The sequence below is a fragment of the Ascidiella aspersa genome, chromosome 4 (assembly GCF_963924565.1).
Source record: "Ascidiella aspersa chromosome 4, kaAscAspe10.2, whole genome shotgun sequence".
Classification (NCBI taxonomy): Eukaryota; Metazoa; Chordata; class Ascidiacea; order Phlebobranchia; family Ascidiidae; genus Ascidiella; species Ascidiella aspersa.
The window spans coordinates 25,339,023-25,358,432 of NC_139450.1; the positions used below are offsets into that span (position 1 = coordinate 25,339,023).

At 39.5% G+C, this 19,410-nt stretch overlaps 1 protein-coding gene and 12 non-coding genes across 13 annotated transcripts in view; 12 read left to right on the forward strand and 1 right to left on the reverse strand.

Annotated features, from left to right (window-relative positions):
- The window catches only part of LOC146157122 (intermembrane lipid transfer protein VPS13D-like), an 84,199-nt gene that overhangs the window by 27,430 nt on the left and 37,359 nt on the right, over window positions 1–19,410 (reverse strand). Inside the window, exons 45-60 of the mRNA XM_083388398.1 lie at window positions 18,396–18,597; window positions 17,649–17,873; window positions 12,708–12,850; window positions 12,413–12,528; window positions 11,957–12,150; window positions 11,709–11,732; window positions 10,760–11,004; window positions 9,469–9,597; window positions 8,735–8,997; window positions 7,338–7,471; window positions 6,211–6,323; window positions 5,590–5,760; window positions 4,282–4,438; window positions 3,731–3,777; window positions 2,281–2,482; window positions 304–474 (exon numbers count right to left, since the gene is read on the reverse strand). Coding sequence (XP_083244524.1) covers window positions 304–474; window positions 2,281–2,482; window positions 3,731–3,777; window positions 4,282–4,438; window positions 5,590–5,760; window positions 6,211–6,323; window positions 7,338–7,471; window positions 8,735–8,997; window positions 9,469–9,597; window positions 10,760–11,004; window positions 11,709–11,732; window positions 11,957–12,150; window positions 12,413–12,528; window positions 12,708–12,850; window positions 17,649–17,873; window positions 18,396–18,597 — 2,536 coding nt within the window. The remainder of the gene's footprint in view (window positions 1–303; window positions 475–2,280; window positions 2,483–3,730; window positions 3,778–4,281; window positions 4,439–5,589; window positions 5,761–6,210; window positions 6,324–7,337; window positions 7,472–8,734; window positions 8,998–9,468; window positions 9,598–10,759; window positions 11,005–11,708; window positions 11,733–11,956; window positions 12,151–12,412; window positions 12,529–12,707; window positions 12,851–17,648; window positions 17,874–18,395; window positions 18,598–19,410) is intronic.
- On the forward strand, window positions 13,187–13,261 carry Trnaa-ggc (transfer RNA alanine (anticodon GGC)). The gene has a single exon. It is a non-coding gene; the product is annotated as a tRNA-Ala (tRNA).
- Window positions 13,537–13,611, forward strand: Trnaa-ggc (transfer RNA alanine (anticodon GGC)). The gene has a single exon. It is a non-coding gene; the product is annotated as a tRNA-Ala (tRNA).
- Window positions 13,887–13,961, forward strand: Trnaa-ggc (transfer RNA alanine (anticodon GGC)). The gene has a single exon. It is a non-coding gene; the product is annotated as a tRNA-Ala (tRNA).
- Window positions 14,237–14,311, forward strand: Trnaa-ggc (transfer RNA alanine (anticodon GGC)). Its single transcript has one exon. It is a non-coding gene; the product is annotated as a tRNA-Ala (tRNA).
- Window positions 14,587–14,661, forward strand: Trnaa-ggc (transfer RNA alanine (anticodon GGC)). Its single transcript has one exon. It is a non-coding gene; the product is annotated as a tRNA-Ala (tRNA).
- On the forward strand, window positions 14,937–15,011 carry Trnaa-ggc (transfer RNA alanine (anticodon GGC)). The gene has a single exon. It is a non-coding gene; the product is annotated as a tRNA-Ala (tRNA).
- On the forward strand, window positions 15,287–15,361 carry Trnaa-ggc (transfer RNA alanine (anticodon GGC)). Its single transcript has one exon. It is a non-coding gene; the product is annotated as a tRNA-Ala (tRNA).
- On the forward strand, window positions 15,637–15,711 carry Trnaa-ggc (transfer RNA alanine (anticodon GGC)). Its single transcript has one exon. It is a non-coding gene; the product is annotated as a tRNA-Ala (tRNA).
- Window positions 15,987–16,061, forward strand: Trnaa-ggc (transfer RNA alanine (anticodon GGC)). The gene has a single exon. It is a non-coding gene; the product is annotated as a tRNA-Ala (tRNA).
- Window positions 16,337–16,411, forward strand: Trnaa-ggc (transfer RNA alanine (anticodon GGC)). Its single transcript has one exon. It is a non-coding gene; the product is annotated as a tRNA-Ala (tRNA).
- On the forward strand, window positions 16,687–16,761 carry Trnaa-ggc (transfer RNA alanine (anticodon GGC)). The gene has a single exon. It is a non-coding gene; the product is annotated as a tRNA-Ala (tRNA).
- Window positions 17,037–17,111, forward strand: Trnaa-ggc (transfer RNA alanine (anticodon GGC)). Its single transcript has one exon. It is a non-coding gene; the product is annotated as a tRNA-Ala (tRNA).

Sequence of the window (19,410 nt, forward strand, 5' to 3'; positions counted from 1 at the left end):
CTGTCAATATAACGAGAATCTATTTTTAGTAAATACAGCTACAATAGACTATACTAGAATATATATAATTCCCGGTCGCACACATAACATATACGAATAATAAACGTTTTCGCTGTTACAATTTTATTTTTTTTATAATTTTTAAGTTCTTAGTGTTTTGTTTGTTAAGGGCTGTGCCCTAATTGCTTTATAGAAAGAAATTACCAATGGTATTCTTCATGGTTACTAACTGCACACAACAAAACTGTCCAACAACGATTAACTTTTGTAGTAATACAACGATAATAGACTAAAAGTAACCACCTGGAAGTTCTTTGTGGTGGCCGGAATGATCAGTTCGCGACAAGATTTGAAGTTTTCGAGCAAGCATCCAATGATGAGTGATGATGGCGAGTTTTGGTGGCTCGGGTGAATGTGCACAGAATGTGGGGTGGCGTCCATACCAGGCTTCAACGTCCCCTCCACAGACTTGTGCTGTGCCGAAACATAGAGTTTTAATCCTTTCAAACAGTTCTTCCCAACCAGTAGGTCGCGAAGCTATTTCAGGTGGGTCGCGAAGCATTTCTAAATGTTACAGTAAATTATTGCATTATAATTACGTAACGTTTATGCAACCATGTAACAAAACGTAACAATTAGATGTGTTTTGTCGCGTTAACTCTTTCAGTACGTACGCCAGTATAGTAAAGATGCAGGTTTTATGTAAACTGTTGATCTTATTTCCAATTAGTTGCATATTAAATTAATGCTAAACAATTTGGTCATATCTCATTGTGGGTCGCACAGTAAAACTGGCATTAAAAGTGGATCGCGAATTGAAAAAGGTTGGGAAGCACTGCTCTTGAAGAAGATGTGCGGCAAACATTTCCATTGATTTTAAAAATAACAATTACAATATTAATGTTGAATGTTGGAAATTAGGTGCCACTGTTGAACGACAAATTGTATTGTTGACAAGCTTGCTTCATCAGTATAGAAATTGTTGCTACCATCAGATATAGTAATATTAATAAAATCAGCTCTTCTGGTAATTGTAATTTTTAACCTACGTTTCGTCAACATATGCAAGTCGCCTTCGACAGGGTGAATGACACCAAAAGCTCGTAGTACAATATATGGAAAACACACAGAGGAAAACTTTCAATTACCACAGGAGCTGTTTTTAATTAATATTGCTTCATCAGGTCTAAGTGGAAAACATTAATGTTGGCAACGAAACAAAATGTGAAGCAAATTGACTTACGCAGACAAACGTAATTTTTGTAAGATGCGGTTCAATTAAAGGGAAAAATCTCGGTCATGCCGAGAAAAAGAAAAATTGGGTTTTTAGAGTTTGGGTTGAGGATGGTGATTGTTGTGTATACTATTCATCTTTATATATTCTATTGTTTTGCTTCTTAAATTTTTTTGTCGCGCGACGCGCTCGATCACATATTCCACAAACAACTTGGACAACCTGTTAAGTTTTTTTTTTTTAAACGATAAATTTTCTCTTTTAGTGGCCCCAATAGTGTCCTTAAATAGAGCGTGCTTCACTCACCAGTTGTGACGTGAGATTTTATAACGTGGGCTGAAATTATCTTGGATATATGCAATGTGGGACCAACACATATTTTGTTAATCCAAAATTTGGATGCTATATCTAAAGGTTTTTGGCCATAACAGACATGTTACCTTGCTTTTACAATAAGGATAAAACAAATTAAATTCGTCTAAACCACAATATTAATAATCCGAATCAGGGTTACTTGACCGATCCCAAGCATCTCCTGGTAGGTTGAAACCAGTGTTGTAATGACGTAAGTGGACTTAGTCATTGTTTACAAATGACTTGACTTTACATGACTTAAGTCTTTTGGGAAAATGACTTGCCTTGACTTAAGTTATTTGGACAAATTTGGGGTTAAAATAAATTGTTTTCATTAAGCAATTTTATAAAATTGCGCTATTTAGTATTTATCCTAATATTTGCACATAAAACAATTTGCTTGCTACATGTTGCGTTTATGTTATTTTTTACTTGAGTTACTGCTAACAATCGAAGGAGTTTGCCAGTTTTCATAATTTAAAGTTTTATTTTAGTGACAAGGGCTTGAAGTTTGACTTGCTCTAACTATGACTTGACTTGGACTTGATTTGGGCAACCGATGACTTGGACTGTGCTTTGACTTGTTATTTATTTAAAACGACTTGACTTGGACTTCAGTTGTTTTAGGAATAACTTGAATACGAGTTAAGTCGATTCAAAATGACTAGTTGACAACACTGGTTGAAACTTACCTTGACGTAATAGTAGAGGTCGCACGGAAGGAGGTTGGATATGACGACGGGAGGTAGGATGATGATTGTGTGGCCAGGTATGAGGGGGAGGGTTCCGGCGAAGTCGGACATGTCCCGGCCCACCATACCCCCGTGCTCGACCAGCGTTTCGTATACCTCCTCGTACGAAGGAAAACCGTTCTTCTGAATGCAAACCGCGAAGCTGCGCGCGACCAAGAACATTAGAAAAATATTATTTTTTATTTAATAAAACAAAACGTGTGATTCGTGCGATTATTCTGCACGCCATATGGCAATGGTGGGCAATCTACGTCCCGCTAACCCAAATTTCCCGCGGCCCGTCACCTCATTTTTAAACTGGTCATATAAACAATTAATTTTTGTCGCTTTCCGTAAGTGTTAATGTTAAGCTATTTTTGTGACGACAGGATCCTCGTGGATAGAATTTGTTTTCAGTCAGGCTATTTCTGCGAAATAATAGCATTTATGCAATTGTAACGTATTTACAATGTGGCGTTTTCTTTAATATAATTTCATTTTTTCGATTGCATAAAAATCCTTGATTAGTTCCAGATAAAGAGGTATTATATTATACTGCCAAAACCATAAAGTTTAACAACAAAAATATTAGTGCAAATTAGCAAGACCCGCCGAGAACGCTGTTTATTGCCCGCGACTGGGAAGGGTTTTACCCATCCCTGCCATATGGCGTTGCGGTTTGTTGCAAGACACATGAAGCTTGTATGACCTTAGCTTAGCAGGTGACACATGCATGCGCAATTGCGCGTTGATACCTCAGTCGTAATTACAATGTGACATAACTGCCTTGTATTACGGTTGAAGTTATTTTTGAGAAAATTGTTTGATTTTATTGCTTTAAGACAAATTTTTTTGTTTAAAAAGTTCTGTTTAGGATCAAGACCGTGCAGCATATGTTTCACAATCACACGAAATTGATAATTTCAAATAAAACTCGTATAAAACCAGTCATTTGTCACGTTTAACTAAAACCATCGGATAACTTTGGAATTAGACTAGCTAAAAAAATATAAAAATGTCAAAGTGAAAAAGATTAAACTAAGTACAGAACTTAGTAAACCGAAAATCTGTTTGTTTGGATGTTATAACATGATAAATATATTTCGCTATCAAAAAATGTATTCGAAATTCATTCGAATTAAGATACTGATGAGGCTTTTAATAGCGAAATATATTTATCATATTGTAATATCCAAACAAACAGATTTTCGGTTTGATCTATGTACTTGGTTTAATCTTTATCATTGATGTGCAACCACAATCATTTGTATTCACCAATCGAATTTAGGAAGATTCTGTTAATCGAAAGAAAATTATGAAATAATGGCAAAGTGATTTATAAATAAACCGGTTACAACAATAGTTTGAGAAGATAAAACAAATACACACAAACAATGCACAAGTAACTTACTAGAAGGGTCTTGCCATGGATGAGGAGTGAGCTGGTGAGCATTCAATCTGGTTGGAAGTAAAACAAAATACAGTTATAGTAACTAATTTAACATTAATTATGCTGGGGAGACGTGATTTTGTAACTGAATAATCGACTCATGTACTCTAATACTCGCAAAGGATGTGGCACTGAATATGTGATAATAGAAATTACCTTGATCCTTGCAGGATAAATGTCGACCTTAATTCCTGATCAGTAACAGTTCAAAATACTCTAGCACAGCTAGCAATTGAGGTCAGACACATAAGGACCCGAATTGCTAGCTGTGCTAGAGTATTTTGAACTATTCGCAGAGGAATTCGAATTTAGATTTAAACTTTAACAGATATACAATATAAATTATACATTCGGAATAAACCCAGCATCTAATTTAGCATGATACGTTTTTACCACTGTTCACTAGTCTTCAGCCTAAAAAACTAACCATACATATGCAAAAACGCTTTGTTAGGAATAATTCGGTTTAAGTATACAATATTTTTTTTTATAAATTAAGTTTATCAACTGACCAGGTCAGACGTTTCGCTGACGTCATCGTTGCAGGTTTGCCAGCGAATGTTGTCCTTGCTGAAGTAGTAGGGTCCGGGCTTGGTAAGTCGAGGTCGAATTCGCATCGCGTATGACGTCATTGTAAGGGGGATGTATATTGTCTCTCCCGGGTCAAGCCTGGATAAATTCAAAAGTGTGGCAAAATATAAGCGTTTTATACCAAGTATAGGCGTTTTAGCTTTTTTACCAAGTATAGGCATTTCAGCTTTTATACCTACTATAAGCGGTTTAGCGTTTTATACCAACTATAAGCGTTTCAGACTTTTATACCAAGTATAAGTTTTTCAGCTGCGGCGCGTCGAATAAAAATCTTAATGCTTTTCTTGAGTATTACTATTAATTTCATTTGCTTAATCCCATATTTTTTGTAAATTAAACTTAGCTTTGCGCTATCGCATTTCACTCGATGGGTATTAAACGCCTGAAGACGGGGGTGTACATGTGATTACATTACAAAAGTATAGTGTTTTAAATATACCAAAACATATTATAGCCCAACGCTGTGAACTACATATCTGTTATAATAAGAATACCAAGCACTGATATTAAGAAAAGTAGATATGTTTTTTTTAGATATGGGTGCATTGTGTTCCAAAGTACTTAATCGCAATTGTAGCACTGTGTGTTATATATTTAAAATCACCAATCAAGCTAAAACTTTGCGCTATCGATTTGCTTCGAGCTCTTGTGGTGCCTTAAAACAGTGTTTCCTAATATTTTGAACCTCATTGTGCACTTGTAGAACTTTTACCAAACCCCAAACCTCATCCCTAAGTACATCACCAACTCTCCTAATAATTTCAACCCTTACCCATTTTCTAACCCCACCCATTACCCACTGATAACCCCACCCAGCGTCAAAATCCCGGTACCAAAACAGAGGCGCCCCAGCGACGCCGGTCAAAATCGGGCGCCCCAATGTCGACATCAAAACGTTCCAGTCGCTATTGTGGCAATTTAGGCTTTATTCCGATGAACTTAGGAGGTATTCCGGCAGGTTTAGGTCTTATTCAGGCGATTCCGATTTATTCTGTACTCAATATTACTGCTTTTTTGGCTTTATTGTGTCGTTGGTCTTAATACTATGGTTTTATAGATTTTCTGCCTTAGGTATTGTTGCTTTTTAGGTCTTATTGTGTGTTCGTTTAATATTTTATAATTATTTCCACTTGCCCACAGCGCACCTAGTAACGTTCCAGGGCGCACCGGTTAAGAAGCGTTGCTTTAAAGCCCTAAAGAGAAACTAAAAGGACTAAAATGAAACGTACGTTGGTAGCGACGTAACCTGGATGTCGTCGTTCCCGACCTGATTCTCGAGTCGTATCTGAATCGGGATCTTGACCCTGCTTTTGACGGCCAGTGCCGACCGGACAGTGACCACCTTCTGCGCGTTCCCCTCCAATGTAACGCTGAATACAACACGCACCGGCTCCAGTGACCTACACACAAAGTATTACCGATGAAAAGAAATATATATTAGCGATCAGAGTTTTGTTGACGATAAATGAAATGCAGGTTGAGGAGACCTAGTGAAGAAAAAGTGATACAAGAAAAACTTGTAAAATTGAGAAAATTAAGAAATATGTAAAGCGGAATGGATCTTTTTGGCTTTTTTTCATTTATTAATTTGTTTATAAAAACGATATTAAACTGCCAAAATGTTATTATTGAGTAAAAGCAAATCATATTATTGTATTTTTCGCCCAATTTACGTGGAACCTTATTCTCATACTTACCACGGAATTAGCGCAATACAGACTGCCACAAAATAAAACAATAAACTTTGACATGACTGCATTCAAGGAGGTAACCTTGAACTACAGTCGATGACTAAACACGAGCACTTGGTCGCACACACACAAACACCCACAAACTTTTCATATACGTACGCGTAAACGCTAGAGCTTTTGTTGATTTGCGTGATTGCGTGTCGGAAGAAAACGCCCACCCGACTGACGGTCACAGGTTCCAGGGTTTTCCATTTTCCAACCTTAACCCTAACCTGCCAATACAAAGTTAGTTGGTGAGAGCAGACAAGTTGCCGTTTTAACGAAATATTTCGCACTTTTTATGAATACGAGAATACAAACGGTAGAAAATGCAGGGGAAATTTCACCGAAGAACCCTAATTTTTTTTGGCTTTGCGTGGACCACGGTAGGCAAGTTTTTCAGGGATGCCGTCACAATTTGACGTCACAATACAACTAGACTTATAAATCTCATCATTTCGGTCCAAAAATGTGAAAATAAAAAGAAGTCTAAATACAGTCAGTGCAAAACCGTTGTATTTTTAATTAAACTGTTTTCTTTAAAAAATTGATTACTTCTGAAGTATACACTAATATTTCAATTAGGCCTTTATGGACCCCCTAAAACTAGTTCACGTACCCCGAAGGGGTCCACAGTTTAAGAACACCAGCAAAAGTGTGACTAGAACAAAGCGAAACGCCTTTATTAAAACAATCTTTCAAATATCAGCATTTAAAACATTTATTATATTTCTCCTCTTTGTCGGCACACGCTGGTGTACCAAATACTTTCTTTGGTATGAGATTACCGAGTATGGGCAAACGGTTGGTACCTGAAAAGTTGTAAATCTATAAATCTAAACCTTAAAGCAGTGGTTCTCAACCAGGGTGTCGCGGCGCCCTGGTGTACCATTTCTAATGCTCAAAGGTGCCGATAGGTAATTGAGAATTTTAAAGAATCTGATGTTTTTTAATTGGTAAGCTTCTTGATACAAATATTTGTTTACGAATAGAGACCATTATATCAAATGACATTTTCCTATATGTTTTAAGTTGATTTTGTGGTTCCAGTTACATTTATAGTGACATTTCAGTAAAATACTCCAGTCGGGGTGCCGAAAATATACATATGATTTTTGATGGGTGCTGTAATCCATAAAAGGTTGAGAATTACTGCCTTAAAGGCTTTAAACACGATTGTCCACCAAACCAAGAACAAAATGTCTTGAAAAGGTTTATAAATCGCCCAATCCATCAATGACACTCACCTGGTGAAGCTTCAGCAAGCCTGTCCGCTTGTGGCGCTGTTTCTCGTGGTTGGTGGCAAAATGGAAAGAGCAGTCGGCTCCCGGAAGCACTTCCATCCACGAGGAATCGAGGCTTGCCGGCGAACGAGAATGAACTGGAAACGCGCAAGACAGTGATTATTTAATAGAGCTGTTGCACTTTTTATTGATTTCATTAAGACAATGGAATCAGGTGGCACTAAATATAAAGACAAATTGTATTCAGTTCTCGACAAGCTTTCGCACAACCGTGATCAAAGTAGAACCTGATGAAACACGGTTCTGAGTAAAGCTTGTCGAGAATTCAACACAGGTTGTTCGTTATATAGTGCCACCTGATCCCTCTATTTAGAATTAGACAAATACGGCCATTTAGAAAGATTAAAACAATTTTTCATCGGATTGGGTTTGTCAGTTCGGCAACTTTTAGAAACAAAAAGCGAAGAATTTTAGAAACTTTTTAATCGCTGTCCAATGTTTTTACACTATTTTAAGATTTGTTTCACAAAATTTAAACAGCTTAAGCAAGATTCTTACTTCTTGCTAACTGTAGTATGGTTTTACGAACAACTGTTAATAGTGTCGGTTTGATTTCCATGTGATTATGAATTTTTATATGATTAATAGATATGTACTACCATCAACCCGACAAATACAAACAAACGAAAAACGCAATAATAAAAAACAAAAAAATAATCTCAACAACATAAAATTTCAACTTTTTCTCTTTGTTAAAAAACTAAAGAAAAAACGACCGATCACTTGCGCGATTACTTTTTGACTTGTCAATAAAAGTCTAATTTTTGTCAAAACTTACACGTTTAATTATTGTTTGTCGTCAAAATCGATTAAAAATGCACATAATTCCTTTACAAAAAAAACAAAAAAACTATAGTCAGCTTTTTGAAATTGTAGTTCAGTTAAAATTTGATCGAAAAAATTTAGTTTTGACATTTTAACTGTATTATATCTTTACTAGTAGTATCCCTATTTTTCACTTTCTCTTGGAAAAAATTAGAAGTGTTACTGAACGGATTTGCATCATTTGTGGTCTACATATCAACCAAAAAAAGTTCCAGCTCATCCGGCCTGGGGAAAGTTCCCATTTGGGATTTTCAAAATGGCCGCCATAAAATACAGGTTTTTGATTATATCTCAGCTTCTACGTCATTTATAAAATAGATTATGGTGTTAAGGTATATGTTTTAAGGGTTATTTAAATCAATGTATTTCTTATAGGTCAAAATTTTGTCAAACACTATATTTTCAAGTCAAAATTTGTCAAAATTTTAATTTTTTAGGTCAAAATTTCTCATTTTTTAGGTTAAAAAATAATCGCCCTACACCGTTTAACGAACACATTTTTGGGAGACACCTACCTGAGACGACAACGTCGTCCTCCTGAAGGGCGGCGGTTTGAGTGGCGAAGTGCAAAGTGCAGCCGGTCAGGTTGCGGAGAACGTAGGGCACGAAAGGATGGCGGACGCGCTTTCCTTGTTGTTGAGGCTGTTGCTGCTGCTGGCTCTGTGCCTGGGAATTCCCCGGGTCGGGCGGCGATGCGGCTTGCGCGTAATTGCTCTTCCACGTCGCCGACGTCTTCTTGGCGGTCTCGATTAGTGCTGACGTCACGCTGACGTCAAACCTACGAAACGCAGTGGTTTAGGGTAGCATAAAAATATATTAAGAAATAAAGGTACCGCATACCGTTTCGCTAACGTTTTAAAATTGAAACCGGTAAACGTTGGAATCCAATGTAATCTCCTTTTTTTGGTGAGCAAGTATCTGAAATTTTTCAGTTTTAACAGAACTTACAATCGTTAATTTCTAAAGCACTTTTACAGATTTAAAAAAAATAGTTTATTTACTTTAAAGCAACCAACGTCATCCATCAGACTAAATGCATAAATGACATCATTAAATAAAAAATAATTAATTATTACCGCATAATTGGGATTTTTGAAGAAGTAAACACGTCTAATAAAAAAGTTAAAAACTTCTGACTCAAAGATTGCTGTCACCGCAGAAAGAAAATATTGTCTGACTATTTATGGAGCAGAGGTAAAAAAATAATTTCGGAGGATTTTGTGTTATCCATCAGAAAACCGAACTATACCTGTCTGTAGCTTCCAGTCTAACGTTCCAGCTTCCACCTCCCCGGGACGGGCTCGACTTGGGGAGGTCGTGCTTCCAGCTCACATTGCATCGCCACGGCTCCAGGAATGGTTCCCACAAAGAAAGCATCCTAGAGCAGAAAATCGCGTAACGTGCGCCGTACTTGAAACCACCAGGGAAATAAATGCAAACACAATAATAGAAACTCTATAGTTGAAATTGTTTTAAGTGGTCGAAAGTTTTTAATGCACATTATCGCATAATAAACTAGAGTGTAATCAATATACGTTTAGTTTTTTACCTCCTGGGTTACGAATTTTCTGCATTTACAGTTTGAACAAAGATGCATGCCAGGATAAAACAAACGCGAAACAGGTTCTGACTGCTGCGAAACGAGCAATGCAAGTCGACTGATTAATAGAGAAAACACAAGAACGTATAAAAACTTGCAGTCTTCCCCTATTCGAAACGAGTGAGAAAGCAGGCTTCAAGATGCGCAATATACTAGCAACCAGGGCTGTGGGGTGGGTACTCGCCCCTCGAGTAAGACTACGTATGACTACATACGAGTCCGACGTGCGCATGTGCAGCACCAAATTTGAAACCGGTAAGAGCGCAAACTGTAAATTGTAAAGGTGAAATAGCGCATAGTTAAATATTTATAAACTATACGTATTGTACGTGGGTGAGTTATATGAAGCACTCTTTAGATGGATTGTTTTGCATCATCCATCCTATATAGTTGCATAAGTGGGTGGAATATAGAATGTTGAGTCCGAGTCAGACTCGGATAGTTTTTAATCGACTTCGCAGCCTGGTAGCAACCAACTAGATTTTTTTGTTAGTTTTTTTAAATTAGATTTGAATTAAATTTAAAGCTTTTTAGTAAATTAAAATTAAAACACATAAGCAGTTTACAAATTAGATTATAATTAACAGCAAACCGCTCTAACGCGGATTTAACTCGCCAAATAGTCCACTAGACTGAAATCATCGAGTTGTTCAAAATACGGTATAGTAACCTGGTAATGAATTGCAAAGCCAAAAAGGTCGAGTAAATCGACATCATCTTGATTAAGACATTTCGAAACGAGCTTGTATCATCCTCAGTTAATGTGACTGAGAAGTAATTCAAGCATCAATTATAAAAGGTTGAACGCAATAGTTATCAGTCTGAGTTTCCATAGTTGGAGCATTATTTACGATCTACTCGGCCTTTTGGTTATTGCAACTCAATATCAAGCTACATTACAGATCCGTGCATACTGCATAGTGTACCCAAGTATAGTAACCTGTTGTAGTAATCGCCGGTCAACTTGAAGGAGGCGGAGCCAGACTGACCAAAAACGGCCTCGCGTGTGGAGTCGGAAAACTGACTGGCCAGGCCCTGTCGGACGGCAAGTCGGTGGACGGCCAGCTCGGCCAGTGGGACGTCGCAGTCTTCGGCGCAGTCATCGATCAGGCACACACGCGCAGCGTCCACGTGCACGCACACCCGCGCTACGTTTAACGGTGAGCCCCGCTTCAATTCTACAGGCTGCGGAAATAACATAAAAATCTTAGATCTGTTGAAAAAAAGGCTTTTAAAGATGGCTTACATCTGCCAGAAATGGTCGAGTTAATTTGACACAATTTTTTTTAAATTAGTTGAAAAAAATGTTTCAATAAAGGTTTACATCTGCCAGATATGGTCAGGTGGTTTGGACATAAAAATCATAAATTTGGTGAAAGGAAAAGACTTTCAAAGATGGTTTACATCTGCCAGATGTGGTCAAGTTGTTTCGACACAAAAATCTTAACTTTCGAGTGGTTTGGACATAAAAATCTTAAATTTGGTGAAAGAAAAGCTTTCAAAGACGGCTTACATCTGCCAGATGTGGTCATGTGGTTTGGACATAAAAGTTTTAAATTTATTGAAACAAAAGGTTTCAAGGAAGGTTTGCATCTGTCAGATATAGTCGGCGGGTGGTTTGCAATATAAGTGGATTGTCAGCTTTAGAAGAACCATCCCCAGACAGATGTCACTGTTCAAGGGTTAGGCTCAGTGGAAGAGTGAAAAATTGAGCTTATTGGTTTAGTCCGGTGAGATTTAAATGACAATGTAAAGTTTTCTAGAGGTTAGCTTTTTTTCAATTTAAAAACCTGTTAATGGGTTTGGCAAGTTTTGTAATGCTTGTGGCTATGGCTTTCGGATAAAATATAAAATAAAAAAAAAAATAAAAGTCGATTGATAAAAATCACGTGTTTTTTGGCGTTGCACAGTTGCTTATTTTTTTTTTTTTTTTTTAAGGATTTTATTATTTTACCTACATTTAATTTGAATTAATAGGTTTAGTTGGCGCAAGTCTTTCGCAAAATATTAACTGATATGGTTGTGCCCAGAACAATAAACACAACCTGATCATTAGCTCCGTAGCAAAGCATACAAACCTGAATTTTTTCGCTACATTTACCCTTTAACTGTCACTTGCCTTGGAGGTTGTTGGCACAAGCTTTACGTTGTCCAGTAACCACGCTCCAGCCCTGGTGACGTTGCCAGCGTTACGCGCGAGTGCGTACATGACGTCAGCCCGCGAGTAACCGATTTCGGTGAGACTGTCGACTGCTGATTGGTCGGGGTCGTACACTGCTCGAATGCGCGCAGAAGTTGTACTTTGCGATTTTGACACCGACGGTGAGGCGTCTGTTTTAAAATAAATCGTTTTTCTTGCAACCATAAGGTAAAATAAATTTAAAGCTGTCCAGTAGGTCAGCTTCGATAGGGTTAGGGCTAGGCTATTTGAAAGATTATTAATATATCGTATAAACAGCAGTTTTGCATTAAAATTGACTTGTAAGTTGCAAGCATCAAATATTTCTTTTTTTAAACACAACTAACATATACATTATATATAATTTATATATATATTTATAAAAAAAAAAAAAAAAAAAAAAAACTAGCATACTTTTGGTGTCGACTCCCGCTTGAATAGGTAGAGACTTTAAGATTGACAAGAAAAGAATGACGTCATTGTAAGATACTCTTATGTTTAGCTCAGACACGTGGATGTCAAGAAGGTTTCTGCGGAAAAAATGTTAAAGCAAACCGTAATTTCTGTAATTTTAACTTTCAAAGTTTTCAAAATTTAAGTATAAGCAATGTTGAGCAAGGAGGTTTACCATTATCTCTGTTTGAACGAATTAAGATGCAGAATAACTACATTTTTTAATTTTTTTAATTTGTCGGCAATCGCAACGAACCTGTCTAATAAAGACAAATCTGAGTCCAACTCATCCTTGGTGAGATCGGTTTGTCGAAGCGGTTTTACATCCAGATTTATGGTGACAGGGTCGATTATGGACAACGCCGTCTCCACTTCCTTGTCCAACTGACACGAAAATACCTGAAAAAATACAGGTGTTTCTTTTAGAGCACAGATTTCTAAACTGGGGGTCGCGCAACGTGTTTAGCCTGTTTAGGGGTAGCGGGTAGGGTTACACCAACTTCACACAGTGTTACACCCAAACGCACTGTATTTTTTCTGCCTTTCGATAGGCAAATCACAAGGCAAATAAAACACTTTTTTAGTAATGAAAGACACACACAAACATATGTGTTTTTAATAACATCTGTGATCTAGCCCCTCGGAAGTTGCTTTATGACCAACGATTACGGCTTCCGTATCAATAGTATGTGCAAGTATTGGCGCATGGTTGTTTCTCGACTCGCTCCTCTCTGAGCCTGCATAGCTCAGTTGGTAGAGCGACGGTCCCGGCTTGACCGGAGGTCGTGAGTTCGAACCTCACTGCAGGCCAGTTGTTTTTCTGGCTTGCTCTGCTTGCATCATAGATCGACAGATTCGGCGAGTCTGCGATGGCTTTTCGGTGTACTATTGATACGGAAGCCGTAATCGTTGGTCATAAAGCAACTTCCGAGGGGCTAGATCACAGATGTTATTAAAAACACATATGTTTGTGTGTGTCTTTCATTGATTGATACGGACTGATGATCCCCCAGTGTGAAGTTGCTTGTACTAACAAAATGTGCAAGTATTGGCGCATGGTTGTTTCTCGACTCGCTCCTCTCTGAGCCTGCATAGCTCAGTTGGTAGAGCGACGGTCCCGGCTTGACCGGAGGTCGTGAGTTCGAACCTCACTGCAGGCCAGTTGTTTTTCTGGCTTGCTCTGCTTGCATCATAGATCGACAGATTCGGCGAGTCTGCGATGGCTTTTCGGTGTACTATTGATACGGAAGCCGTAATCGTTGGTCATAAAGCAACTTCCGAGGGGCTAGATCACAGATGTTATTAAAAACACATATGTTTGTGTGTGTCTTTCATTGATTGATACGGACTGATGATCCCCCAGTGTGAAGTTGCTTGTACTAACAAAATGTGCAAGTATTGGCGCATGGTTGTTTCTCGACTCGCTCCTCTCTGAGCCTGCATAGCTCAGTTGGTAGAGCGACGGTCCCGGCTTGACCGGAGGTCGTGAGTTCGAACCTCACTGCAGGCCAGTTGTTTTTCTGGCTTGCTCTGCTTGCATCATAGATCGACAGATTCGGCGAGTCTGCGATGGCTTTTCGGTGTACTATTGATACGGAAGCCGTAATCGTTGGTCATAAAGCAACTTCCGAGGGGCTAGATCACAGATGTTATTAAAAACACATATGTTTGTGTGTGTCTTTCATTGATTGATACGGACTGATGATCCCCCAGTGTGAAGTTGCTTGTACTAACAAAATGTGCAAGTATTGGCGCATGGTTGTTTCTCGACTCGCTCCTCTCTGAGCCTGCATAGCTCAGTTGGTAGAGCGACGGTCCCGGCTTGACCGGAGGTCGTGAGTTCGAACCTCACTGCAGGCCAGTTGTTTTTCTGGCTTGCTCTGCTTGCATCATAGATCGACAGATTCGGCGAGTCTGCGATGGCTTTTCGGTGTACTATTGATACGGAAGCCGTAATCGTTGGTCATAAAGCAACTTCCGAGGGGCTAGATCACAGATGTTATTAAAAACACATATGTTTGTGTGTGTCTTTCATTGATTGATACGGACTGATGATCCCCCAGTGTGAAGTTGCTTGTACTAACAAAATGTGCAAGTATTGGCGCATGGTTGTTTCTCGACTCGCTCCTCTCTGAGCCTGCATAGCTCAGTTGGTAGAGCGACGGTCCCGGCTTGACCGGAGGTCGTGAGTTCGAACCTCACTGCAGGCCAGTTGTTTTTCTGGCTTGCTCTGCTTGCATCATAGATCGACAGATTCGGCGAGTCTGCGATGGCTTTTCGGTGTACTATTGATACGGAAGCCGTAATCGTTGGTCATAAAGCAACTTCCGAGGGGCTAGATCACAGATGTTATTAAAAACACATATGTTTGTGTGTGTCTTTCATTGATTGATACGGACTGATGATCCCCCAGTGTGAAGTTGCTTGTACTAACAAAATGTGCAAGTATTGGCGCATGGTTGTTTCTCGACTCGCTCCTCTCTGAGCCTGCATAGCTCAGTTGGTAGAGCGACGGTCCCGGCTTGACCGGAGGTCGTGAGTTCGAACCTCACTGCAGGCCAGTTGTTTTTCTGGCTTGCTCTGCTTGCATCATAGATCGACAGATTCGGCGAGTCTGCGATGGCTTTTCGGTGTACTATTGATACGGAAGCCGTAATCGTTGGTCATAAAGCAACTTCCGAGGGGCTAGATCACAGATGTTATTAAAAACACATATGTTTGTGTGTGTCTTTCATTGATTGATACGGACTGATGATCCCCCAGTGTGAAGTTGCTTGTACTAACAAAATGTGCAAGTATTGGCGCATGGTTGTTTCTCGACTCGCTCCTCTCTGAGCCTGCATAGCTCAGTTGGTAGAGCGACGGTCCCGGCTTGACCGGAGGTCGTGAGTTCGAACCTCACTGCAGGCCAGTTGTTTTTCTGGCTTGCTCTGCTTGCATCATAGATCGACAGATTCGGCGAGTCTGCGATGGCTTTTCGGTGTACTATTGATACGGAAGCCGTAATCGTTGGTCATAAAGCAACTTCCGAGGGGCTAGATCACAGATGTTATTAAAAACACATATGTTTGTGTGTGTCTTTCATTGATTGATACGGACTGATGATCCCCCAGTGTGAAGTTGCTTGTACTAACAAAATGTGCAAGTATTGGCGCATGGTTGTTTCTCGACTCGCTCCTCTCTGAGCCTGCATAGCTCAGTTGGTAGAGCGACGGTCCCGGCTTGACCGGAGGTCGTGAGTTCGAACCTCACTGCAGGCCAGTTGTTTTTCTGGCTTGCTCTGCTTGCATCATAGATCGACAGATTCGGCGAGTCTGCGATGGCTTTTCGGTGTACTATTGATACGGAAGCCGTAATCGTTGGTCATAAAGCAACTTCCGAGGGGCTAGATCACAGATGTTATTAAAAACACATATGTTTGTGTGTGTCTTTCATTGATTGATACGGACTGATGATCCCCCAGTGTGAAGTTGCTTGTACTAACAAAATGTGCAAGTATTGGCGCATGGTTGTTTCTCGACTCGCTCCTCTCTGAGCCTGCATAGCTCAGTTGGTAGAGCGACGGTCCCGGCTTGACCGGAGGTCGTGAGTTCGAACCTCACTGCAGGCCAGTTGTTTTTCTGGCTTGCTCTGCTTGCATCATAGATCGACAGATTCGGCGAGTCTGCGATGGCTTTTCGGTGTACTATTGATACGGAAGCCGTAATCGTTGGTCATAAAGCAACTTCCGAGGGGCTAGATCACAGATGTTATTAAAAACACATATGTTTGTGTGTGTCTTTCATTGATTGATACGGACTGATGATCCCCCAGTGTGAAGTTGCTTGTACTAACAAAATGTGCAAGTATTGGCGCATGGTTGTTTCTCGACTCGCTCCTCTCTGAGCCTGCATAGCTCAGTTGGTAGAGCGACGGTCCCGGCTTGACCGGAGGTCGTGAGTTCGAACCTCACTGCAGGCCAGTTGTTTTTCTGGCTTGCTCTGCTTGCATCATAGATCGACAGATTCGGCGAGTCTGCGATGGCTTTTCGGTGTACTATTGATACGGAAGCCGTAATCGTTGGTCATAAAGCAACTTCCGAGGGGCTAGATCACAGATGTTATTAAAAACACATATGTTTGTGTGTGTCTTTCATTGATTGATACGGACTGATGATCCCCCAGTGTGAAGTTGCTTGTACTAACAAAATGTGCAAGTATTGGCGCATGGTTGTTTCTCGACTCGCTCCTCTCTGAGCCTGCATAGCTCAGTTGGTAGAGCGACGGTCCCGGCTTGACCGGAGGTCGTGAGTTCGAACCTCACTGCAGGCCAGTTGTTTTTCTGGCTTGCTCTGCTTGCATCATAGATCGACAGATTCGGCGAGTCTGCGATGGCTTTTCGGTGTACTATTGATACGGAAGCCGTAATCGTTGGTCATAAAGCAACTTCCGAGGGGCTAGATCACAGATGTTATTAAAAACACATATGTTTGTGTGTGTCTTTCATTGATTGATACGGACTGATGATCCCCCAGTGTGAAGTTGCTTGTACTAACAAAATGTGCAAGTATTGGCGCATGGTTGTTTCTCGACTCGCTCCTCTCTGAGCCTGCATAGCTCAGTTGGTAGAGCGACGGTCCCGGCTTGACCGGAGGTCGTGAGTTCGAACCTCACTGCAGGCCAGTTGTTTTTCTGGCTTGCTCTGCTTGCATCATAGATCGACAGATTCGGCGAGTCTGCGATGGCTTTTCGGTGTACTTTTTTAGTAAGTTGCACATTACTTCAACAAATCCAGGGAAGCAGGTAAAATGCTTGGTTGATCACTGTCAAAACTTTAAGGTTAGTGAAACATTTTATTAAATTATATATGGAAGCGCTGCGGATGGCCGATATAAGCACGGACTGCTTATTAAAAAAACAAATAAAGAATTCCATAAAACAAAAAGTGAGTGAAAAAGTTGAATAGTATAAATCTATTTATAATCAAAGCTGATGTGTAAATATTTTGGAAAAAAATTACATTATATACCTTAGCAAAACAAAACTGCTTTTAAATTTTATCGAACAAGTAGTAAAAAAACAACTCACAAACAAACTTCAAAAACAAAACAAAAAAACTTTCATATCCTGTAGAAAAAAATTGCCCCAAAAGAACAAAAAATACTCTGTATAGGTTCGGTAAAACCGCAATTTTCGGCGACAGAGTCCACCAAACTTACTTCAAGTCGCTGTAAGCCACACTGCAGAGGAAGCCTGTTGTATCGCTTGCTTGACGCGTACGACTCCGGGTCGCCCTCTTCCGGTCGGTATTGGACGACGGCGGTCGACCGCAAGATGACAGCATCGGTGTCGAATCGCGTGGCGTCCTCGACCACAACAAACTCGGTCTCGGTAACGTTCAATTTGATGTCGGCGTCGCGCACCTCTGGTTCCAGCTGACCGGACTGGGGAAATAGGAAACAAACCAAATTGAGGAAACAGTTGAGTATAGAGTGGTTTTGAAAATGGCACGCGAGGAGTTTCTGGATTTTTCGGCGGGGTTGAAGGGTAAGACAAATTTATTTTATTGTATCTGTTACAAATTTGGCGATTTTTTGACGACACGAAGAAACAAATTTGTGGATAATAAATAACAGTGCTTGATTTCAATAGCATTTTTATTGTTACATTTTCTTCTAAAGCGTCAAGCATGGGTATAAGCATGGGTATATTTAAGCAAATGAATTTATTTAACAATAAATTTATACGACTTTTAAATATAAATTTATACGACTTTTAAATAAAAATTTAATTATCTTTGCATAAACATTTGGTATCTACGACATAATACAGGCTGTACGGCAACCCCGAATCAAAGGGTCGATTTTTATGCAGCAATGTGCGACAGGCAGCAGATTTTGTAGATTAGCAACGCAAAAGGTTCGCGAAAGGACCAAGAAATAAAAGCGAGTGAAACATTCGCTCACGTTATCTAGCTTCCTCTGATTGCCGGAGTCCATCTGTTGGTATTGCGCCATCAGCTGAGCGGTCCGTTCACGAATGGAGTCACAGCGCGCCTGATCGGGGTTCTTTATCAGGTACTCGTTCATGTCTCGCAGCCAGTCAAGGATCACGTAAAGACGCATGTTGTTGAGAAGGGCGGTGAATTCCAGAAAGCCGGGACCAGACCTGTGGAAGTCATTTGTAAATAAAAACTTAGGTCCAAGTCAAGTCCAAGTGAAGTCATAATACGAGCAAGTCAATTCTAAGTCAAGTCTTTGTAATTAAACGTTAAAATTTTAAAATTGGTAAACCCTTCCGTTATGAACAATATCTCAACTAAAACATAACACAAAACGCAACTTATACGCAAGCTTATCGTTCAACATGCACAAATTGAGATAAAGCAACCAGTTTTACAAAAATAATGTATGAATTCCAGTTCAACCCGAGACATTTCTCCAAAAGACTTAAGTCAAGTAATTGAAGTCATTACAACACCTTTGAATACTATACAGCAGCGGGTTTTTCAAACAAACGCCTGAGATCCCAACTCACTCGAGCACCAGTTTTTTTAGTTTTAGTTGGACACTATATGGACTCTAATGGTGAATGTAGCGCAATTAAATCAAAATCTGCAACAAACGAATAATGTGTCGTTCACGTATATATTATAGTCTTTATATACACAATTTACACATATTCTAGTAAATTATTCAATTGAATTTACGGTGAATAGCGAGATCTCATGACTGTAGTAAAGGGCTATAGTCTGGAAAATTTGTAGTAATTGTGATATATCCTGTTCCGTCAAGAAGAATAAATTCTAACCTAAATAAACGTTACGACCTAGGCAGCCTTATTCAGTTACCAAAGAAAATTATAACACGCAAGCTTTTTATTTTAACAGTTCATCGTGTGGAAAAAATAAAATATAATAAAAAAACAAGATGTAGTATGATGTAAAACTTTAAAAACGCAAACTTTGATGCAATCGGTTAA